This window comes from Rhododendron vialii, chromosome 11a (genome assembly GCF_030253575.1).
Source record: "Rhododendron vialii isolate Sample 1 chromosome 11a, ASM3025357v1".
In the NCBI taxonomy this organism is placed as follows: domain Eukaryota; kingdom Viridiplantae; phylum Streptophyta; class Magnoliopsida; order Ericales; family Ericaceae; genus Rhododendron; species Rhododendron vialii.
Window position 1 is genome coordinate 38425001 of NC_080567.1, and position 25997 is coordinate 38450997.

At 38.5% G+C, this 25997-nt stretch overlaps 2 protein-coding genes across 2 annotated transcripts; one reads left to right on the forward strand and one right to left on the reverse strand.

Annotated features, from left to right (window-relative positions):
* Positions 1 to 12947: 12947 nt before the first annotated feature.
* Positions 12948 to 15440, forward strand: LOC131308609 (uncharacterized). The gene has a single exon (XM_058335569.1). It carries the CDS (start codon positions 13355 to 13357, stop codon positions 15287 to 15289), a length of 1935 nt encoding a protein of 644 aa, XP_058191552.1. The 5' UTR covers positions 12948 to 13354; the 3' UTR covers positions 15290 to 15440.
* A 5259-nt stretch (positions 15441 to 20699) lies between these two features.
* On the reverse strand, positions 20700 to 21035 carry LOC131307189 (uncharacterized). Its single transcript, XM_058333598.1, has one exon. It carries the CDS (start codon positions 21033 to 21035, stop codon positions 20700 to 20702), a length of 336 nt encoding a protein of 111 aa, XP_058189581.1.
* Positions 21036 to 25997: the final 4962 nt, after the last annotated feature.

Below are 25997 nucleotides of genomic sequence, written 5' to 3' on the forward strand. Positions count from 1 at the left end.
TTGAGTTTTGGTTATTGGTAAAAGTTGTTAAGTTTGGTTATGGAATGGGTGGAATTTGGTTATTTGTTAAAAGACTTGTAACTTTGCTTATTACAATGTGAGATCTATTTTTAGCATTGTTGTTAAGTTTGTTTATTCATACCAATTTGCTTATTACAATGTGGATACTCTAAACTAATTAGTAATTCTCCCAGATTCCGTTGATGTATAAAGGTGATAAAAAAAAATATCGGTGACAATCACATATTTTGTTATGTCTTACCTTATCCGTTGACGTGTAATGTCATATTGACATGTAATGACTTTACGAGATGCGAAAGAGTATTGACATACAATCTTCTTTTTTGTTTCCGGTCAAAATCCAATAGCTTTTTAAGTAGTGAAGGAGTACATTGCTAATTTGCTGATAATGTGATAAGAACCAAAATAAAAGGGGAATGTCAATTTTTCTTCTATATTTAAACAATGAAAATTAAAACTAGGAATGTCCAAATCAATCTCATCCATATATAAAACCTCATCATTTACCTCCCATTTCCTCTTGTCGTCATCTCATTTTTATAAGGATGATGAAAGGCCACATAAGCATTGATTCAACATATATGGATCCCATATGTTAGGTTGGTTTGCAGGTTTGATTATTCATTTTCATTTCAGGAATTGTTTATTAACGAGGACTTAGAGAGCTCACATGCTTGGACAGTTGGACACCCATGGCATGGACTAGGACTACTGCACCCATAAGCGTTATGTTACGTGGGCTTGTTATACTTAATGTCTTAATGGTTCATTGGATCTGGAAAAAGTTCTTGATTCATATCCACTCAATTCTAGGAACACAACACCACCGCACAATTCTAGATATAATTGTGTCCGCTCAATGCATATGAGTCACATCAGTGGTAGGGTTAGAAATCAAAGTTGATAGGGCCAAACAATAAAAGATACTGTATTTTGGAACAATAATTTTTCGAGATTAATCCTGGTCACTTGAGTTTTTATAGAATGATTTTGATAACTTCGAAGAATTAATCTTGAGTACTGTCGCTACCATATCATTCAACGACACTCGGTATTGTTATCGCGTGGTATCATTCACCATATTTTAATGTGCTCAAGATAGAAGTTGTTTTCACTTTTCAATTATGGTTGAAATTTTACTCTAAAAATATCTACCAAATGCATGCAAACTATACTTGGGAATAAATAAAAAAATGAGTGGAGCTAGGGACCCTCCGGCCCCACAGTAGCTCAGCCACTGATCCATGCATCGAATGGTTCTTAACACAGTTGTGTCCAAAGTTATACTTTTTAAATTTGTTTTTCTAGACTTTTTGTTTTGGTTTCTTACCATTCCTAATTCATTTCTAAACCTAATGTTTAGTTTCTTCCATTGAGATTTGGGAAAATGACGGTCAAAGTCGTATTTTGATAATTAATACCCGTCAAGGACATTTTCAGCATTAACAAATGTTCTTAATTTATTTTTGACGAGTATTAATTATCAAAACACGTTCTGAGCCGTCATTCTCCATTGAGATTTGAAGGGAGAAGAGTAGAGAGAGAGACGCCTACGACCATCAACATTCAGCAGGATGTATTGGGCCACGAGGTCCCTTGTTAACGTGTGGGCTTTCATAATGTAAGGTTCGAGGCCCATGGGTTTAACCCAGTTGGGCTTCCTACTTGCGTTCTCTTTTTTTATGCTTCACCTGATAAAACCATGAAATACAGCATACTCTCTGAGATGGCAACAAAGTGGTGGATAAATTAGATGAGATGGGAGCGAACCGTGGAGATTAGATGGTGTTGATGATGACCCCTCCGGATGGAATGAAGGATTTCCTCGCGGCAGATTTGGCTTGGGTTTCCTATGAGAGACTCTAGTTCAGCGGCAGAGCAAGGATTTAGACTCCGGGGGAGCCGGCTTAATGGACATATATTTTTTATTGGAACGTATACTTATTAGATCATAAAATTTTTTATTTTCAATATATTACACTTCTATATTGAAATGATTCTAGCCTAACGATATTAAAGTATACCAATCATTTTATTTTTTCTTTAGACTACTTCAACAGTCACGTGCTTATTTTTTATTTGTAAAAAAAATTGAAAAATGAGAATGTAAAATAAACAAGTTTTTATCAAATTAAAAATTATAAGTTGCTATACGCGAATAATTATGAATAATAATCAAAATCAGGTATATACAAGTAAAAACTTTAAAACTTGGACGCTTGGGAGGTCGAGGCCAGAGGACCGGGACCCTCTCGAGCCCCAACATAGCTCCGTCAAGACTCACCTGCTGCAACCTTTTTTTCCTGATTTTCTTCTGTAAAATAGCTATTTTGGCATTTTAACTCCTCTGGTATACTTACTCTAAGAGCAAGTTTACCAGCAAAGGTAAACAACCTTTACAGCTATTTTTGCTAATCAAAGTGAGAAATTTCCTACTGCAGCAGCATAGGTAAACTGTTAGGTATTATCCCGTTGTCTACAGCTATTAGCTTCTTCTACCTAACAACTATTCACAAGGTACTAATTATTTTAATCTCTCTCTCTCTCTCTCTCTCTCTCTCTCTTGCCTTCTCTCTCTCACTCCCCCTCTCACTTCTATTAAAGAAAAAAGTATATTTTAATTAGTGTTAGATAAAATAAATAGTGTTGGTGTAGTTGTGAAAGAAAAAATTAATAGGTAAAATAGAATTGAAAACTGTTCACGAGGTAATATACATTTTCACTGGTAAACTTGCTCTAAAACATATATAGTCAGGCAGCACTCTAAAAACCCTCACGTGATGGTTAAGGGACCTTGAAGCACCGTTTGGCCATACTTCAAGGACACACGGTACAACAACAGCCATACGATCATGAAATTATTCGAGTGGACTTTCCAAAATGATTACAATTCTATACGAACTTTGATTCAAATGGCTGGAACTCCTCGAGCCACAAATATTACTTATTAGTGATACAGAAGTAAATCACAGAAGTGGGGAAAGATCCAAAATGTCGGGTGCTGTGAATTTTCCTGGAAATAGATTGATTCCAAAATCCAAACGACCAAAAATTGGAACAAGGCCGGCTCAAATATTGTTGGGACTTGGTTGGGTCCATTGTTTGTTGCTGTCCAGTCCTAGTCATGAGCCATCATAGTCCACGCGTCTCATATACCGACTCTCGCCTAACTCTCCCGTACGTTATGCATTATGGAGAACATAGCTTGTGGTCCTGTCGAGAGCTGTCTAGTACTTCGGTATTGCAGAATCGGTGTGAATTACAAAATCAGGCTCTGTTTGGTAAAGTTGTCAGTTTTTTATTTTTATTTATGAAAAACAAGAAATGAGTTTTTGTTTATTTATTAAAAAATAAAAACAAAAATATGTTTGGTGATCATAATAATTTTTGTTTATTTATTTTTTGGGCTACCGAAAGTGTTTTCAAAACAAATGAAAACACGAAATTATGTTTCTAGGATTCCCGTAAACTAGTGAAATTGATTATGTATTTTGTAAAGAAAAAAAGTAACACAAACATGTCTACGGTGCATGTTTCAAAAAAATTATCGGAAACAAAAACAAAAAACTAGAAATAAATTTTTTTCCAAACAGAGCCTTAACATTTCCGCTAAAAGTATGGTTTAATTGATATCGTCCTATAGGCCGAAACATTTGTACAATGTTTCACACAGTAGTCAACAGTACAAAGAATAATCAAGCTAGCAAATATCCAAAAAATAAAAGCGCAACACATACAATTTTAGTTGTTTCGACGAGATTGCTCATGTCCATGGCTTATGCTAGTGTAGTTTAAGTGAATACAGATGTTATTATTCACATAAAAATTCCGGTCTTGAGAAGTACAGTAGTGATCAAGTTTCACAAATCCAACATGCAAGAGAGGTTGGAGTATATGCTAGGGAATCCAATGTTCTATATAGACCAAATTTCTGCAAATTAAAATGTTGTCTCCAAATTTGAAGAAACTGTTAAGCACTTCTGGTGCTCTGATATGTATGCGGTCCTATCTTATATACTCCCTCCGTCCCATTTTGTTTGTCCATTTTCGTTATTCGTGTCAATTTTCAATCGCTTATATCTTTCAATATGAATTTTCAAAAATATGCAATATGAATCTTATTTGATAGTTCTTGATTAAATCTATAATACAAAGTTTTCAAAATTATGAAAAACATTGTAAATTGTGAGATATAAGTGTTTAAAAAATGACACGAATAACGAAAAATAGACAAAGAAAATGGGACGGAGGGAGTACTATCTACCTTGGAAGGCATGAAAACGGAATACAAGAAAAAAGGGCATCACTTGCATATCACTTTTCCAAGCATGGAACCCGATCGAAACGAACTAAAGAAGCTTGAACCACCCAGAAATACACATAAATGAAAAAGATGCCGACGCTAAAAAAAAAGGAGCGACAAGAATACCGTAAAATAACCCAACTGGCCTTTGGTCTCGCAACCTTTCCTCAACTCTTTTAAACGAGAGTTACGTTTGAGGGTCAGTGGACAGAGGCAAGTCACTGTGTGGTGGCGGCTGAAAAAAAAACTATGTGGGAAAATAAAAATAAATACGCAGCAGAAAAATTACTTACCTTCTACCATAATGTTTAAATCTTGAGAAACCTGGAAATCGTTTCGACCTTAACCAATATACCTCACTGACACAAACTCTCACTAATAGATTTCGAGAGCAATGGGTAAGATTTTCAATCTAATCTATATTAGTTTATTCACATATGTAACTTGATGGTAATCACAAGCTTTTATATAGATAGATCGAGACCCTTTTCCAATAGACACAATCTTTCATACTTCCATCAAAGAAGTAATAAGACATTTATTTATTAATAGTTGCAACCTTACAAATGAATGGTCACTAAACTCATTCATGAATAGTCACCAAATCTTTTCGTGAATAGTCATCAACTATTTTGGCGATATTTCATTTAAATCTAATACCCATATTTTAGTTACGAACATAAATACTATAAAATATAAATAGAATTGATGTGGCATGTGAGCCACATAAATAAGTTCTAACATTCTCCCACTTGGTTCACATGACAAATCAACCAAAAAAAAATTGTTGAGTAAAAGATACTAAACAACAACTGCCCAAATAATAGTCAATAATAGAAACTAGCCTAGCATGCAATATGGGTCTCAAGTTATCGATGTTATGTTGAGACCATTATTAAGTTTACTTTGGCTACAATTTTGTTCTCTAAGATAAAGATGAAAGCCGAATAAAGAATATTGACGTAAAGTACCTCATTAGGGGAGAGAAAGAGTTCATAAATACAATTCGTGATTATTGAGCGTAAAGTATTGAGCTAGTTATTGCCGGCAAAGTGTTTATGTCATGAAGTGAATATTTGACTTTTAGCTCATTTCATATTAGTTTTCTCTCATATTGATACTCAATTAAAGTTCTGTCACATTATAAGTATTCTTAGAGAATAAAGACGTACATGTGCACATAAGGTATAAAGTATATATACAGTTATCCGTTGGGATAAATAAAGCGGACCCTAAGTGACTATTAGTTAGTCATGATTTACATGTGATACCACATAAAGTTTTGAGAGATTTGTCCATTGTAATACATGGAAGAAAATGCTTGCTTATATAGCATAATCGCCATGATTCGTGTTCAATCTTTCTACTATTGACCGTTATTTGGGCAGTTGTTGTTTAGTATCTTTTACCCAACAGTTTTTTTTGGTTGATTTGTCATGTAAACCAAGTGGGAGAATGTTGGAATTTATTTATGTGGCTCGCATGCCACTTCAATTCTATTTATATTTTATAGTATTTATGTTCGTAACTAAAATATGGGTATTTGATTTAAATGAAATATTGTCTAAATAGTTAGTAACTATTCATGAAAAGGTTTGGTGATTATTCATGAATAGATATGGTGACTGACTATCCATGAATGGGTTTAGTGACCATTCATTTGTACGGTTGCAACTATTAATAAATAGGTGCCTTATTACTTATTTGATGGAAGGAAGTATGAAAGGTTATGTCCATTGAAAAATGGTCACGATCTATCTATATAAAAGCTTATAATTATCATCAAGTTACAAGTGTAAATAAACTTGATGCGCGTGACGGGATTGTCCTCCCCTTTACGGGTTAATTCATCCCGCGACTTAGCAGCACCTCTTTTCCATTCCTACAAAAATAGGCTAGACAATATCCCTAGATCGATACCATGAAAATGCAAGTTTAGGAAGGGATGGTACGTATCACCAGCACCAAAGGTCACACCAATCATAATTGTACCACAACATTGGCCATTTCTTTGGTATTACGGTGAGATGGAGCACATGAAAAATGGATCCAAAGTATCCCCAAGAGAGAGAAAACATGTTGAAATTTGTGACAAAGTGCGAATCTTCTCTGCACTTTCCGTTGATTCCTGTGGAGGGCAACCAAAAATGGTTCAAACCAGAGACAGACCAATTTTCCCCACTCTCAATCATTCATATTCATCACATCACTCCCCGCGGCTTTTTGTGAATATTTCTTGGATTGAAATGCCCCACAATGGTTCATCAGGTTGGATTTTGATGGTACCTTTTACAAGGAAGCTTAAATTAGAGAGATTTTCATTTTGGTTTAACACACTTCGATTTCTCCCAAAAATGCTTAGTTCCAATACTTACTCCATATCAAACAGAGATGCTTCATGATTGTGAAAGGTTTTCTTTCATTTTGGAAGGAGATGCGCAGAAGATAGTTAAAATATGCTCCAAGGAACGATGTCACGCAGTGCCAATCTTGACGTATACGATTGTTTTGCTGAGATGTTTTCAGAATGTTTCGTTTAATTTTGTTTCTAGCTCTTGTAACAGGGTGGCTCACTTGATAGCCAAGTCTGCCATATCTTCTAGCTCACCTCTCGCCTGGGTCGGAGATAGACTTTCCGGGTTGGGCGATGAGGGAAGCTAATTTGAGTTCCTTTGTGATAATAAAAGTCCTTATCGATTGAAAAAAAAAAAAATTTATATCAAACAGTTGTTTTCCATGTGCCAAAGAGAAATATGCTTCCCCGTGCATTTGTTTTCCCTTTGTTTTGATTTGGGCCGTGGTGTTCAATTTGTAAACACATTTCTCAAGCTAATGCTAGATTAGGAAATGAATTGTGTGATAGTCATACGACTTGCTTCCAACATAAATAACAACGGAAAACAGAGCATTCCTTTTGTTATTTATTGTGATTAGGCAGCAAACGAGCGGAATCGAACCGAACTTTAGAATGTTCAGGTTCATTTGTTAAGTCTATTCATGCACAAGTTACAAAAAAAACTTAGTAGGTGCATGTACAAGTTTTTTTTATCGGCAAAAATTAGTTTTATTAATCTCGATAAGGGTACATCGAGCATTCGATATAAAATTGGGTGAAACTCCAAAAGGGCGAAGCCCAAACACCAAAAGGGCGAAGCCGTAAACACCTAAGGAGCCAAGCCCGGATACCACATGGGCCAAGCCCAAAACCAAAACACTATGTGCATGTAAAAGTTCACACATTTAAGGTTATATGCGAAATTCTTATGAGATATATGTATACTCTGGTTCGTGAGCCTAATCGAGCCAAATACTGTCAAGTTCAAGTTCGGTTCGTTTAGTAGTCGAATCGAACTCGTATTAACGAGATAGACTATGAAATATCCATGAAGTGATCCAATGATCTAGAGGTCATCTAAGTGAGATTTTTTATTAGACAATTAAATTATAGATTCTCGAGTAAAAATTATAAATTCACGATCATAATCGGAATTCCCAAAAAGTGCTTAGGCGGACTGGGAAATTCTATAATGCGGCTTTCTGTAGGGCACCCTATAGAGGGCATTCGAACCGTCCATCTTGGCAATCATGTTTGTTATCTTTGACTGGTCTGTAGTGCAGCTTCCTATAGGGCACCCTGTAGAGGGCATCCGGACCGTCCATCTCAGCAATCACTGGTTTAGATATGTTTGTTATCTTTAACCGATAATAGATAATTATTCGGTCAAAGATAACAAACATGATTGCCGAGATGGATTGTCTTGATGTGCCCGGCCTACAAGATCTTCGGATCCGATCCCAAACCCATTTCTCCTATCGACTGAATGTGATATTTGGTATTTAACACTAGTTAGTCTATGTAACTTGAGTACAAGACATTTCTCCGAATTAAATGGACTACATAATAGGGTATTATTAGGAGATACGAATTGGATGTTGCCATTATGGCAAAAACATAAAATTTAAGGAAAGAAAATTGAATGAAGTAATCATGTCTTTACAATTCGAACGAGTTGTTGACATTTTATAAGAACCCTTAAAATGATATTAACTTTAATCATTAGTATGAAACCCGAATTGGGTCCTACGCAATCTAGTGTATCCATAGTTGGACTCTTAAAACAGTTGCACCAGAAATAACTGGGACATTGGCAAAGGCGCAACATCATCCCTTGATAATAATTGGGACAACATCATCATTATAACAGACGCAATAGCTGCTCTGAACTTTATTCAAGAATACCCTTTTGCCGACATCTCATCCCTTGAGTGCTCTAATCCTCGATTGCCGTACCTTTTGGACAATATACCGAGAGCTAGGATCAAGCATGACCACCGGGAAGTTAATATGTGCGCTGATACATTGGCAAAGGCCGCTCTCGGTCAACCGCTTGGTTTTATTTCCTTTACAGTTTTTCCTCCTGTTCTGTCTTTTATTTTTCATGAAGATTATGTAGGGGTTAAATACCCCAGACTTATTCGCAGGTTTTAATTTATGCTAGTATCTTTCTTACAGAAAAAAAAAAAAAGAAGAAAAAACAAAACAAAACAAAACTTTGGCACCGTCTCAGTATTTTTTTTATATCTCTGGATCGATATCATGATCTTTACATGCACCTTGAGTAATTTCCGATGACCTTATCTTGCCGTCCAGTAGCAAGAAGCCCGATTACGTGCCGTACATTCTAGTTCCATAATACTCCTAGTTGATAACATCTAAGAATTTTCGAATTTAAAACTTTAGGAGACAACGAAACCCTAGATCACAAGTCGCCACCGTCCGTGCGCCCAACCAGTATTTCTTTTTTTGGCCGGCAAATCTCAGTGCAGTAGTAGCCCCCTCCCTCCTTCTTTAGTTGAGTTGTTACTTGTACCCGGCTGTCCTCTCGTGAACTCTGCACCTTTGATTTGAGAACGTGAAAATGCGGAGGTTGTGTGTCTGTCGACTCTGTCCTTTGCGAGAATCTTTTAGTTTTAGCAGTATGGTATATAACAAGAACGGACTGCTGTCTGCTTGCAGTGCCAATAATTTGCAGTGCCTTTAATTCAGCTTGATTCCATGGGGGATGTTTTTTTTTTTGATCCGCTGATTCCATGGGGGATGTTACTCATACCATATCTTCACTTTGCAAATTGAGTCCTTAAAAATTGAAAGAAACGATTAATGGAAATTTCATGTGTTTTGTTGGCAAACACCACCCTGTTCAGTTTGAGTTTTGAAGGAGGCATTAAAGTGTAATAAGTGCAGAAAAATAGATAGATAGAGAAAATTTGAAGGGGACCGTACGCAGGAATTTTTGAGTACCCCAAACGAAAGAAACTACTGCTGCGTTCATATTTCATGAGCACGTTGGAATACCGTTTTCCTCCTAACCATTTGGCATGTTTTGGTTTCTCATGCCAACTGGGCAACATCTCAAGTCTCACCATGAATGTTTGGGCTGTGTTGCATGGCGTTAAAACACTTGAAAATCACGGGATTACTTCCGTGATTCACTAAGCACAATGATCCAGAAATTAAAAACTTGCTCGATCAGTCCAGCATGGTTTTTCCAGAAGAATGACATGATACTAATTAAACTAAAGTCAGGCAAGCAATAAATTCAAGCCGGACCAATCCTTTTCGATCTCATGGATCAATCCTTTTTGTACCAAGGAAGATACCAGTTAGATTAAATGCAGAAAGAGATGCTTGATCGATGTTTCTCTTTTCTCATTTAAACTTGTTTACTTTCTCTATCGATAAATTTTCTTTTCTTGAAAGGGGGTTGCAACTCTAGTTACCCCCTCCCAACGTTTCACTTAGCAAATAAAAAAAAAGAAATTTACACATTCTTTGTCACAAATCATAATATCTCTCTCTCTCTCTCTCTCTCTCTCTCTCTCTCTCTCTCTCTCTCTCTCTCTCTCTCTCTCTCTCTCTCTCTCTCTCATATCTAGGATCTTAGATTTAAAGGTTCCAACTTCCAAATTGTATCCCGGGATTTTTTTTGGTCAATAGACATGAATACATGATATATAGAAATGAAGATCAAGCTACACACATCGTAAACGTAAATGGTGTAATCCATTTATTTTTGGGAAATTTATAGAAATTGTCCTCTTAGTTTCATTCGAGTTTCATTTTCGTCCTTTAAGTATCAATGACTACTCTTTTGACCTTCAAGTTTGATTTTTGTACCAAATTGATCCAATTGATAACTTATGTCAGCCAAACTAAATTGAAAAAATCAGATTGATGGAAATTTAGACGTTGCAGTTCATACCAAGTTGGTCCAATTGATGAAGTCTACCCTTAATCAATTTTTTTGCATCTAGTTTGGCTGACGTAAGTTATCAATTAGACCAATTTGGTACGAAAACCAAACTCGAAGGTCAAAAGAGTTGTAATTCATATTTGAAGGATGAAAATGAGACTCAGGTAAAACTAGAAGGACCATTTATATAAATTTTCCTTTTTTTTTTTTTTCCAAATGGAAAAGGATGTACAAGATTACAAGATCTAAGAAGTAACTCGATAGATCGATCAGAGATACATATGATAATTTTTTTTTATAATATTTTCACAATTATTACTGCAAAAAATAATAATCCATATTGCCTTTCATATTTACAATTTATTTAATTCGCATCTGCTCCTGAGTTTTCTTTTTCTTTTTCCTGCAGGATTGAAGACTTGTGATCAACATTCGAAGTATTGATGCAAACCTTTGAAAGGGAAACGAAACCCACATCAATTTTCAAAATAAAAGTAGGTAGTGAATTGTGATGATGAATCGGGGGAAAAAAATAAAGAATTGTGATGATGAAACGAAACATTGGGAAATTCCTGGAAATTCCTTTGGGCCCCCCAAAAATGCCCAAAATGAGAAGCTCAAAATTCTAGGACTCCTATATGTAAATGTATGTATGTATGGCCAAAAAAAATTTTGCCCTATGGTGGTCAATTAAAATTTAAAAACCACAAAATAAGCCTAAGGGTAGAATTACTAATTAAAAACACTAATAATCAACTTTCATAAACCCCCATGGAAAGAAAAAAAAAAAACTCCCATACCATTACGCCATTACAGTCTGATAGAAACGCTAGAGGCAATAGAAAAAGAAGAAGAAGGAAACGCTTGACGTCAGTCTCACGACTCAGAAGGAAAGGGAACCGACGACCGTGGACGGAAAATACTTGCATACGACGTCATACCTTGATCGAGCCCCCTCTTTTACCATATCCAACTCTCCACCTCTATCTTTTGTAATGTGTTTTTTTTTTTTATGAAACTTTGTGTAGACCAATTTTTGTATAGAAAATATAGGAAGACCTCATTCAAGAGGTTTGCTTCCGGCCTTCAAAACTTATGAGCCGGCCCTGGGTCTCTATAACCAACACTTCTCTATACGTACGGTTTTCTATAATTTTTTCTCTCAAACTATTACTCTCGTTTCTCTATTTCTCTCTCTCTCAAGTCATTACCCCAAAAATCTCTATCAAAATCCAAATCAAACAAAGTGCCTTGACCTCGCATGTTTGAATCTAACAGATGTCAAACGTTCCAAACATTGGATCCACCGAAGATTTTGGCCGGTTGTTAACTTCAGGATCAGTATAGTGCGTGTAAACTAGCTCGAACATTTGGTTATCAACAAAATAAAGACATGATACGGAAGTGGTTTTTACCGTGTGAAAATTGTTTCTAATTCTTTTGTAAGCACAGGAAAATCTATAACTGGCAATCTGCTTTGGCAATGTGGCCATAAGAAAACAATAAATGTTTTGGTTGTGTTTGTTTGGCATTTTAATTTAGTTTTTGTTTTGTTTTCTAATCATTACTCTATTTCTTTCTTCAATTATTACCATATTTATCCAATTATTACTTTGTCATCCATTTCTATCTCTCTCAACTCATTACCCCTCTTTCCAATCATTACCATATTTCTCTCTCCACTCACTACCCAAACTAAACTAAAATGTCAAACAAACAAATTGTCTTCAATAAGATTGCATGTTCGAATTTCACGAAAATCAAACCTTTTAAATTTTGAATCTACTAGCGAGTTTGTCCGATGATTGATTTCAGAAGCCCAAAATTAATCGAGTTACTCATAGACTATTCCGGACACGTGGTTATAAAGAGATAAAGACATGATTGGCAACCGCACGATACGTACATAAGCTCACGGGAAGGGGATCCTTGATTCCGTATTCATGCCATGCTGCTTCTTTTTTTTTGATCCTTATTCATGCCATGCTTTGGAAACGTTAACGCTTGACCTTTCTGAAACCAGGGCCTCTCCCACTCTCTTTATAAGAGCGTGCTTTACACGGCCCAGATCATAACCAAGTGAGCTTATAAAGATGAACAAGTGGGGCTTCTCTTTTTCCCGTCCAACCGAAAAATTATTCAATACACTTGGGATCCACCACGCGGTGCTCCAATATCTCATTCCACCACACATTTTGGTGTGAGATCCAAAATAAGCATGTAGGTCTCATTCAATATGTGATTAAAAAGATCTGAGACACCACGTGATGGTACTCTTGAGTCATGGAATAATCTCTCCTTCCAACCGGTTGATTACGCCTTTCCAGTTACCACTCTACACCCACCATTACACTTCCTATAAGTTAGGCCCTTTTGTAACCGTAGTATTTTTTCCCTACGAAATGTAAAACTAGGAGAGATTTGCGTTTGACCATTTGCACACACACAAAACCCAATCTTTGCATCACCGGCCGCCACCGTGACACCACCACCCCAACCTCCTCCTCCTCCGCCACCACGAACATGCCAATAGAAAGAAAATAGTACTTCCCAATTTCCCAATCCCCGGAGAAAGAATGGCCAAAACACTAATACAATTTCCCCACCAAAGCATGACATGATTCTAGCTGCTCAAGGGTGGCATTTTGATCACACACAAAAAAACCCCCCACAATTTCCCTTATCTCTCCATTCTCCAAATTTTTCCAAACCTAATTGCAATCTATAGGTTTTGGGTGTTATTTGTGATTGATTTGTGAGGGAGTCCGCTGTAGCCATGGCGGACTTGGTGAAACAAATCCTAGCCAAACCCATACAATTAGCCGACCAAGTCACCAAAGCATCAGACGACGTGAATTACAACAGAACGGAATGCCTCGAGATCAAATCCAAGACAGAGAAACTCGCCGGCCTCCTCCGTCAGGCGGCACGTGCAAGCAACGACCTCTACGAGCGCCCCACGCGCCGCATCATCGAGGACACCGAACAAGTCCTCGACAAGGCATTAAGCCTCGTGTTCAAGTGCCGCGCCAACGGCCTCCGGCGCGTGTTCACCATCATCCCCCAGGCCGCGTTCCGCAAAACCTCCCAGCAGCTGGAAAACTCCATCGGCGACGTGTCGTGGCTCCTCCGCGTGTCCACCCCAGCCGACGATCGCGACGACGAGTACCTGGGCCTCCCTCCTATAGCCGCCAACGAGCCCATCTTATGCCTCATTTGGGAACAAATCGCGATCCTCTGCTCCGGCTCGATAGAGGAACGGACTGACGCAGCCGCGTCTCTCGTCTCATTGGCTAGAGACAATGATAGATACGGGAGGTTGATCATTGAGGAAGGCGGGGTGGCACCATTGCTGAAGCTCGCGAAAGAAGGGAGAATGGAAGGCCAAGAAAACGCGGCCCGAGCGATCGGGCTGCTGGGGCGTGATCCAGAGAGCGTTGAGCAGATCGTGAACGCGGGGGTTTGTGGGGTGTTTGCCAAGATCCTGAAAGAAGGTCACATGACGGTTCAGGTGGTGGTGGCCTGGGCGATATCGGAGTTGGCTGCGAATCACCCGAAATGTCAAGACCATTTCGTGCAAAACAACACGATTCGGCTGCTGGTTCGACATCTAGCTTTCGAGACGATTCAAGAGCATAGTAAGTACGCGATTCCTAGTAAACAAGCCATGTCGATCCACACTGTCGTGATGGCCAATTCGAACAGTACCAATAGTGGTAGCGGGAATAAGCACGAAGACGATGAGAATAAGCATTTCGGTAGCCAAATTTCGCGACCGTTGAGTAACGAGACCGCTACTGGTCATGCACAAATGCACAACGTGGTTGCTAACTCGTTGGCCCTTAGAACACAGTCGAATCAAAACCATGCGAAAAATAACCACCACCAGCAGCACCACCAACATGTTACGTTGGCCGGGGGTAGCATAAAGGGAAGGGAAATGGAAAATCCGGAGACGAAGGCCCAAATGAAGGCAATGGCAGCCAGAGCCCTTTGGCACCTTTGTTCCGGGAATGTTTCAATATGCAAAAACATCACGGAATCGCGAGCGCTTTTGTGCTTTGCGGTTTTGTTAGAAAAGGGTGCTGAAGAGGTTCAGTTCAATTCTGCCATGGCATTGGTGGAAATCGCGGCTGTAGCTGAGGAAAACGCGGAGTTGAGGAGATCGGCTTTCAAGCCCAATTCGCCCGCTTGCAGAGCTGTGGTGGACCAGTTGCTTAGAACCATTGAGAAAGGAGATTCAGAGCTGCTTATCCCTTGTGTTAGAGCTATTGGGCATTTGGCTAGGACTTTTCGGGCTACAGAGACAAGAATGATACCACCTTTGGTTAAACTGCTTGATGAAAATGAAAGAGAGGCCGAGGTCATAACCGAGGCAGTGATTGCACTGACCAAATTTGCAGAAACTGAGAACTATCTTCATATTAATCACAGCAAGGCAATCATAGATGATGGGGGTGCTAAGCATTTGATACAACAAGTGTATTTTGGTGAACAAATGGTTCAGCCACTGGCATTGATTCTCTTGTGCTACATGGCACTACATGTACCAGATAATGAGGCTCTAGCCCAAGCAGAAGTGCTTGTAGTGATCGAATGGGCATCGAAGCAGGGGCATTTGACGCAAGATCCTTTAATCGATTCGCTGTTGACCGATGCCAAACAAAAACTGGAACTCTACCAATCAAGAGGGTCAAGGGGATTCCATTAGTTCAATAAATTTGTACATTATTTGCTCTGATGGAAACTTCGAATAACATTTTGGTTTCCTTTTTCATCTTATCATGGAGATGGGAGTGTATATACTTTTAGATCTGTTGTAACCTTTCGATCTTTAAATCTTGCTGTAATTGTTGAGAATATTCTCCAATTAGTAGTAGTTATTACTTTTTGAGTTCTTTAACCAAAATCTTTCAAGTGTTGACCTTTTTTCACTCCCTCTGCTAGTATTGGCTGGTCTTGTTTTGTTTCCCCACCAAGCTACATTCTACTTCTCCAGGGCAGCAGGGTACATCGAGCTTGTCTAGATGATTATCATGTCGAACACCTGGTTAAGGCTATGTTTGGATTATGAAGGGAAACCAAGAAGGTAAGAGGACAAGGTGTTGAAGAGGCTCAAAAAATCCCACTTTCAAAAACAGAAGAATAGGCTAAAAATTTCGTTATATTGTTTTGTTCATTTTCCCCGACCATGGTAGATGCCTCCACAACGCGATAATCCAACTTGTAGCCAATAGATCTTACAATCGAGAATCTAATCATGTAGCCAATAGATTCTTGATAGGATGGATACACACAGATCTCGATTTCTCCATGGTCATGTGTGATAAACAAGACGAACTAGCCGAGCTGGTGTGATTGTTCAAGCCTGTCTTGAAAATTGTATGAGCTTCAGAATATATCCAAACTTAAGTCTGTTTATAAGAGGAGCTGATTCAAACAAGCTATAATCGGGCCAAAACATGAGCAAATACCAAGTAGCTGGTGATTGTACAAACTAATCTTGAACGATCTTTTGACAACCAAGCACAAGCTCGGCCTCGGCCTCGAGTAACTTATTTACTTTAGCAGCCATATCCATGGTGTACTTTCTACGGTAATGAATCTAATGATAGCCTGTACAAACGGAGTACACAAGTTGAGCACAATGAGCCTATTCCACCAATGAACATAATGGGCCTATTCCATATTACATTGTCGAAAAACCCATTCTATGCGTAAGTCAGCAAATTATTCACAGATACGACGAAACTAACAAGATGAAGAAGTGCCCTTTTCCACTTACCAGAAAAAAGAATCATACTACTAATATTCAGCCTTGGTGGGCTTATCCATTGGGCCCTCTTGTTTCCACATTCCCTACCTACCGATATCAAGCTTCCTGCGTTTGGTAGCTGGGCCCAATATGGGCAATGGTGGCCCCAAAGAAGGGCTTCAGTCCATCCCTCTAGCCCAATAGAGCTAAGTTGATTTTTGCCCACTTCCACAGCCTAAATGAGGTGATCATTCCCATGCTGCAGCATTCGGCAATGGAAATAACCACATTTAAGTTTTAAAAAATTAAAATAAAAAAGGTTGAATTTTTTTTTTTGCTTAAAAATGGTTATTTTTCAAAATATTTAGAGAAAAGTAAAAATTAAATTTATGTTTTCTATAGCTAATATCTAACCAAGTATCTCATCCTGAATATCACAGACCGCCCAGCTCTAACTGGCATCTAAATCTATCTGGATCTATTGAATCACCACCCGACAATCATAGATAACCTATAAGAAAGGGTATGTTTCATTCGATAAAAAATCCATTTAATAGATCCAATCCAAGCGACCTTTTTTTTTTTTTTTGATCCAAGCGACCTTATTGCTTGCTCCGACCCAGGTAGCGCATCCATAGCTCAATCAATCTCATTTGGTGGTAACTTGGGGTGCATCTCCTTTCTTTCTTCCTTTTCTCCTTCCTTCCTCTGACTGTGGGACTGGCTTATCATAAAGGCCATTGAAAGCTCTCTGATATGGCTAGTCTCTCTTTATTTAAATTTACCCCACGAATGAGCTTTCCTTTGTTTCACGGGATGGATTTCATTAACACGGATATTCCGTTTTCTTTTATCGAGACGAATCAATAATTCACAAAAGTTCGACGCAAAACTAGCAAACGTAAAAAAATATTGAATAAAGACAAAACATGTATTTTTTTAAAAGTAAAAAAAAAAAGTGTTAGTGGAACGGGACCTTAGTCCATGTTACCATGAAAGTGAATATTCTGACACTATAAACATATTTTGGAGTATTTGTTTTGTGCTCTTATCACTGGGAGTGATTTTGTCACCCCCTTTTCTCTAACGATACTCTCTTTTGTGTCTCTATCAGGTAATTTGTTTTATGAGGGAAGAGAAGTGTCGTAAGAGAAAATGGAAGTAGCAAAATCAACTCATTATCAGGTGGTGTTTTCAGTAGTGAAAATTTGTAAATTTTTATTTATAGTTGAAAAATTGTTAGATATTTTCAGTAATGAATAAGTTGATGGGTTTGTAAATGGAACTACTGTAGAAAAAAAAATTGTTTAATAATTTTTTTGTTAATAAAAATGAGATAATAAAATACTAAAAAACTTCTTTAATAAAAACGATACGATAAAATGCATTAAAATCTTAGTATTTTCTATAAGTAGAAATGGGGCTCACTGTGCTAGGATTCACCCTTTTTCCCACCTGACCCTTGTGGGCAAGTTTTGTTTGGATCATCTCCAAGAAAGGACTAGACATTGACAAGTGAAATACTGTACTATCAGAAATATTTGACCGTCCACTGACCCTTTGACCACTTTGTCTAGCCGTTTGGCATAAAATTAAGCTTTGTTTGATAACAGTGATAGATAGTTAGGATTCGTAAAGAGATGAAATTATAATTGAAATTGGTAATGAGAAGGGATTGGTAAGAAAATGAAATTGGTGATGAGTATGTTTGATTGAGATGAGATTAGATAATAGGATTATTAATATCATATTTGTTTCACAAGGGATAGGATTGGATTGAGGCCCCGTTTAATAACAGTAATAGACGGATGAGATTCGTACGGAGATGGGATTAGAATTGAGATTCATAATGAGAAGGGATTGGTAATAAGAAGGAATTGATAATGAGTATGTTTGTTTGGGATGAGATTGGATTGATAGAAGAAATTGGTAATGAGAAGGGATTAGTAATGAGAATGGGGTGGGTTCGGATTATGAATACCAAGTCCTACGGAGTATTGCTAATACCCCTTAAAGTCCGGCTTACTCATCTTAACAGACTACGAATCCGAACCAATTTTGAAAACCAAACGCAGTATTGTTAATACCTTCGGCTTAGTAATCCAATCCCATCTCCTAAGAGCTTTATCAAACGGGGCCTGATAGTATACATTTTCGCTTTTGCCCTTATGCAAAACTGATTTAATTTTTGGATGGATATTTTCTGGATCAAACCAATTTTTTAGAAAATACCCAGAAAGTGAAAAAAAATATACTTTTGAAAAAAATTTAATATCTAGATGAAAATTTTGAGTACTTTAATTTGAAAGTGGTTGATTTGATTATTTATGTGCGCAAAATATTAAAATATAGCCAACATAAGCTTTTTATTCATGTTCCATAACACACATAACAGAGAAAATTAAGTACACACTCAAATAAATATAATTATTTATTTAAAATACCTTAGGAATGCCACAAAAGTTCATAACTAACATTTTATTCTCTCAAACTTCCGTCTTCTTGACTTAGCCACGCCTGAAGCAAATGCCCCAACTGTCGAATTGGGGATATCGCATGGAGGAGAGAAAGGCCTCTCTAGATCTCACCACAAGCACATCTAGTATGTTAAATAATTTTTCTAGGGACAATGAATGAAAATACCCAATAAAATATTGACCTTTCCAACACATCAAATCCAGACCTAGGAAAAAAAACCCAGGTGAATTCAAGAAAACATTCACAACATGAAACGGCTAAAAGCATTCCAATAAAAATGGCAAAAGCATATTCCTTATCTTTCCATGTCCATACGCAGAATACTAAGTCTGGATTCAACATAAGTTCCAAGTTTCATCTCAGAATACAGAATAAGTTCCATCACACTTTCATCATAGCGACAACTAAAAGTCAAAAAAATTGGCAAAGACTATGCCAATCATGCACAAGAGCCATAACCCGGGAGGGGGGATAATAAGCCAAAAACATACCCCAACTACAACATATACAAAATATATATGTTAACTTGGGGGGGGAATATTTAGCCAAAAACATACCCCAACTACAAACATATAAAAAATATATAAGTTTTTCATAGGACCACTTGTTACCTTTCTCAAACGAGCCCGCTCAAAAGCAAGTTCACCCACTCCACGTTGTCCTCCTCCTTTTTGAAGCTGAAGAACAAGTCCACATGTTGGGGTTTGTCCACAATCATGAATGCAGCCTTCAACCTATCGCTGACATCAAGTGGCAATTCTGTGAGTGCATCATTCACTAGCCCCCTTGTTTTGGACAAGTCATGAGCATAGCCTACCCTATGTGCAATTTCAGCCATCGTATTGTTCGCATCCTGAAAAAAAGTTCCAAAACCTTTAGCCATGTTAGAGAGGCCCTTTGATATTTCGTCATCTGCTCTTGCTCTTTTCTTTCCCACCATGTTAAAGGAGCTAGGTGCAGCTGATTGAGGAGTATTATAGGGGACAGAAAACTCCGTACCATGACCCAGAGGAAATTCTGTTTCACTACCCAAGGAGAAGTCCATAACATGGGAATAGTACCCTTGCTCGGTAGTAGATGCCTCCCCAACCATAGCAGCAACGGTCTCCGCTGGTGCCTCAGCAAGATTTCCATTGGCTCTATCCTTGCCACAGAGAGTGAACCAGTCATCATAGTGTGGGAAGGGCTTGTTTCTCATTCCCTTGGCATCAGAGACCCTCTACACAATATTTTTCATTTAGTATATGTAAATGAGTTCAAAAAGTATATAAAATAAAGTTAAAGTTTAGGTATATACCCTGACATAATTCTCCCATACATCATCACTGTCTACAAGTACCATTTTCTCACTATCGTCCCACCCAAAGCCACTGGATTGGATCCTGTCTTGCAGTAGATTATATTGTTTCCTCCACGTCTTGATCTTCGAATCAATGTGAGGACTTGCCCTCAGGTCAGTGCCAGGAAACGGAGTATGATTTTTTTCTCACTCTCTGAAGAAGCCTCCCTTAAACATTCCACAATCAAGCTTCCACATAGCATTCTCAATGACCAAATCTTTCATAGTATTCAGGAGGAATTCCTCTTCACGCTTATTCCAAAACCTCCTGGCTGCTTTTCCATCACTCTTCTTAGGCATTCCTATGTGGTTTCGAATACACAAGTATAAAATGATTCATTACCATACAAAAATTTTCACCTCTCACACATAAATAGAATACAAATGTCTAAGAGGAAAACGAAAAGTAAAATAATACAAAGCACATGATTCATTACAATAAGAAAAATTTCAACTCACACATAGAATACAAATGGCAAAGCCTTACGAATGTCAAATACAAGCCACGTGATATGGTACAGTAATTAAAAATCAACTATTGAACTAAGGCTAAGTAAAATTCCCATGAGCCCTATTGGCCTGCCACTCATTAAACATCTGAGTGGCCAATGTGGTCCTCCATTCACTCCATTGGTTGATGGCTTCCACAACATCAATGAACTCATCTTCTTCGGTTTCATGTGCCTCTTGTTGGTTATCATTTACTTGTGCAAATGGATCATTGGGCATTTCGCATGTTATGAAGTTGTGGAGAAGGCAACATGCAGTGATTATACGACATTGAGTCCGGATAGGAAAGTAAGAATGAGACCTCAAAATTGCCCATCTCGCTTTAAGAATGCCAAATGTTCTCTCAACCACATTACGAGCAGAAGCGTGTTTCATGTTGAAAAACTCTTGGGGAGAAGTAGGGGTACGCCTGTGTCTCCATGTGGACAAGTGATATCGTGGACCTCTATACGGTGCTAGGAAACCCTCCCCATTTGTGTACGCCGCATCTACCAGATATTAGTGACCTGTGAACACATGTTATACTTAGATCAATATGGAACTAATTTTGGAATGTCACTTTTTATAATGTTGACAATGAAAAAATCATACCAGTAGGCACTCTCAAGCCATGTTGTCTAGTGACGGCATCTCTAAGTATCCTAGAATCTGATGCAGAACCTTCCCACCCCGGCAATACATAAATAAATTGGGTGTCTAGGGCACAAACACCCAAAACATTGGTGGCTATTTCCCCCTTTCTTGTTCTATACCTGGGTTTATCTGTAGCTGCAACGCGGATGTTAATGTATGTCCCATCTAGTACTCCAAGACAATTCTATCAAAATGGGGAAAAAATATGTAAACCAACTATTGAACTAAGGCTAATTTGTAACTAACACGATTTTCAGACAATTACCTAAAACCACTTCCACCTTTCATCCGTACAATTAGCTAGAATAGGCTCTGGTGCCTTAAGAAGAACGTTGTGGAGGCGTATTAGAACCAGAAGTACCTCATTGAAGTACTTATTAACAGTATGACCACTTCTTGTGAAGTCATACTTGATAACCCGATTCTTTTTATGATGGGCTAGGGTTGACATAAACATTGCTAACTTCTCCTCCAATACAACATACCTTGAATTAGATAACCTTACACTTCTTGTCATTGTGCATAACGTCATGAATGCCGCTTTTGTCAATCGAAGTTGGTCAAAACAATCTGATTCATTACCTTAAAACAATTTATTCAAATTGTCTAATTGAATTCGGAATGGATGCGGAGACCTAGCGATAGTAAACCTAGGTCGGGGGTTTTCCAATGCAACATGCATGAAGACCACAAATAGAGCACACACAAAGTTTATTGAAGCGACAAGATATAGTAGTGCTGTAGTGGGCCGAAATATCCGAGGGGTAGATGAGTCCTGATGGGTCGTGCTTGTCTGAGCTCACCACGTAGTTGTCTCAGTTCATCTGTGGATTTACACGTGAGTTGGCATGATGAAAGTGACCATTTCCCGAAGGATAATGAGGTCCTTGTAATCTTCGCCGAACGTGGAATTATCCGAGGGTATGAAGATTTGGTCTCCTTCGGTAATTTGTTCAAACATTCGGTGGGACCACTTTGTTCAGATAAAGCTCATATTGTTCAGTGGACAATGAGTTCATTCAAATTGGTTTCATTCACCCGGGAATAAGTTTGTCCGGATATCGCTTTAGTAGAACCTTTTAGAAACTTCCACTGATATTTGGGTTGTCATCTCTAACAGCTGAGATGACATCTCTGTATGATGTGACTTCTCTGACACTGACAAACGCGGCTCTGCAACATACAGAAAAGTGATGTCTAATAAATACGCTGAAATGTGACGTCATCAAAACGTAGCACACCACGTGGGTTGCAAAGCCCGCCTGTGCATCACTCAATATCTTTAACTATAAATACAAGGCCACACCCTCATATGAAAGGGTCTAAGAAAAAGAGAGGAGGAACACACTTCTCTCTCTCTCTCTCTCTCTCTCTCTCTCTCTCTCTTACTAAACTTTTCCTTTCTCCACTTACTGATTAGTTCGTCGGAGCTTCTTCCCGGAGGAACAGCCCCTTCCAGTTTTGCAGGTACGCAAGATTTCTTCAACGTTCCCACGGATTATAGAAGAAGGCTCAAGAAGGAAAGACAACTGCCACGAATGCATGCATTAGTTCCATCTGCTCAACTTCCTCCTTGTCATTGTCCATCTATACAACGATGAATACAGTGAAAAGGAATAGACTATAGGTATACTTTCATACACATATAACAGAACATGTGAGTAGGTCAATCAAATCCACTACTGTGAAAACAAAGTGAGAATAACTATGGGTATTCAAAAGTCAGTTGATTAGCAATTTGTGAAATATAAGATAAAAAATGGAATGAGCAATTAAAAATTTTGTGAACTTTAGAGAAGTATGATTTTAAATCACAAACATTCATAGCATTATGAAGTTTGGCTTGATTCTCTTTCTCGCTTCTTTTTCTTAATGTACCCTATCAAGGTTTTTAAGATAAATTTTTTTGCCGATCTAAAAAAAAACATTCACAGCATGCATTCTCCAAAGGTATATAGTACAAGTCCAAATTTTAACAACTTAAAAAGCAGAAATCATCGTTCAGACATTCTTCAGAAAAATAACAAAGGGAAGAGTTTCAGCTATTTTTTTTGTGTTTAATGGAACTCAAAACAAGAACTAAATCTGTGATCTTTTTCTCTAGAAAAATAACAAGGTTTTCTTACTTGTTGGAGCTAGGTATTTCAAATTTCCAGCCAAGATGGTGTCATCTGTCGTATGTTACCAGTAGCTGCTGTCTTCGTCTAATCGTGAGAGAAAAGGATGGGGGCTAAGGTTTGTGCTTATAAGCTGCAGGAGTGTGGACTGGACTAAGCAAGGCTATCTTTGTCTTTTCACATTGGAGGAGTGTGGGCTGGACTACCAATACCAAGTCCAAAAGAGGATTCCCAATACCCCCAAATGACTGGACTGTTAGTCCCTTGGGCTTCCCAATCCTAACCTCAAATGTGTAACCAAACAAAGAATTGTGAGACCCATGGGATTCATAATCCCAACTCAACCCATAAGCCAGTTATCAAACGGGCCCTTAGAGTATTGCGATTTTGTGTGTATGTATATATACATTCTCAAAGGTTTTGTACATCAATATGCTTGAATATAAAATTATAAATGCTAATGTCTGTTTGTCAAATTTATAGCTTCCCCTAACCCTACTATCATTGTTATGAAGTAATGGAAAAGCTAATTATTACACCGCAAATGGAGAAATGCATATTAATTTCTAGTCACCTTCTTTTATATATATATATATATATATATATGTGTGTGTGTGTGTGTGTGTGTGTGTGTGTGTGTGCGCGCGCGCGCACTTCTCAAACACTAACAGGGGACAATAATTTTTAAGCTCGAATCCCTGTTCCTCGTTTGAAGATCTCTCATTCCTTGTTTGGAGTAAGAATGGAGGGTGAAAAAAATTTGCCGGTGATGATTGGAGTGGGGATGAAAATGGGTATAGGTGTCAAATGGGTCGTACCATGTTGGTCTATTTAGTTTCGTGTCATGCTAACTCGTTTACTTAGTCACATCATGTAATTTTTTAATCGTGTCATGCCATACCCATGACAGCCCATCTCCAACCGAGTTTTGACTTAGTATTCGTTGTGCCATGTCTCATGCCCTTTCGTGCCCGTCTGGAATCCTGTTGTGCTGTGCCATGTCTAGCCCACTTCAATACCGTGATTGTGCCCGACCTATCTAAAACTGTGCTCATGCCCGGTGCCACGTTTAAACGTGTCTATGCCAACTCAACCTGTTTGACACCTCTAGAAGTGGGAAATAAATTTGGGGATTGGGGACGAAGATAGTAACATCAACCCCGCCCTGCCCCATCCCATTACCATCCTTTGGCCACCACCACGTCGCCGCCACCACCACCACCACATCGCCGCCGCCGCCACCACCACGCTACCACAACCATCGCCGCCACCATGCCACCAACACCACCGCCGCCACCACACCACCGCCGCCATCACCGCCACTGCCACCACGCCGCCACCACAATTAACAATGTTAATTTTTGTCTAAATTAATAGTCAACCTATATAACCTCCTACACCACCAACACAATAATTAACAGTGTTAATTTTTGTCTAAATTAACAGTCAACCCATACAATCTCCTACACCACCACCACCACAACGCCGCCACTACAACTACCACCACCACCACCACTCCACCATCACCACCACGCTGCCACCACAATCACCACTACCACGCCGCCGCCGCCACAATTAACAATGTTAATTTCTATCTAAAATTATCTAAATTAACAGTGTTAATATCTCTCTAAATTAACGATGTTAATTTTCATATAAATTTACACCACAATTAACAGTGTTAATTAACAGTTGGCCCATATAACCTCCTATATTACCACTCCACTACCACTATTGCCACAATTAACAGTGTTAAATTCTGTCTAAATTTATAATTAACAGTGTTTAATTTTGTCCAAATTTAAAAATCCTTCATATATACAAGAATGTGTACCGTAGATTTTTTCATATATTATCCTTTCCTTAATTGATAATTGGCTAAGAAATGAAGACAATGAAAATTAACATTGTTAATTGTGGTGTGAATTTAAATGAAAATTAACACTGGTAATTATAAATTTAGACAGAATTTAACACTGTTAATCATGGAGGCGGTGGTGGAGTGGTGGTGTAAGAGGTTATATGGGCTAACTGTTAATTAACCCTATTAATTATGATGTGAATTTATGTAAAAACTAACACTCTTAATTTATATAGAAATTATTAATATTATTAATTGTGGTGGTGGTGGTGGTGGCAGCGACGGCGTGGTGGTGATGGTAGAGTGTGGTGGTGGCCGCGGCGTTGTGGTGGTGGTGATCATTGTAGTGGCGGTGGCAGCGGTGGCGTGATGGCGGCGGTTGTGGTGGTGGCGTGGTGGTGGTGGCAGCGGCGGCGGAGGCGGTGGTGACGTGGTGGTGGGGGCGGTGAGGGTGGCGTGATAGTGGTGGTGGTGGTGATGGCAGCGGCCGTGGTGGTGGTGGCGGCGGCGGCGTTGTGGAGAGTGGGCTGCATTCATTTGCAACCCTAAATGATGGGATGTGTTCATTTTTTGCTATTTAAAGTGGGGTAAAGAAGTAAAATTATACCCACAGGACTAGTGAGCATTGCACTTTTACCCCATAGGACTTGGTGGGCTACGGAATCCAATATTAGGACCGGACCAGAATTAACTCATTGCAAATTGGGTCACGAATACGTTTTGGAT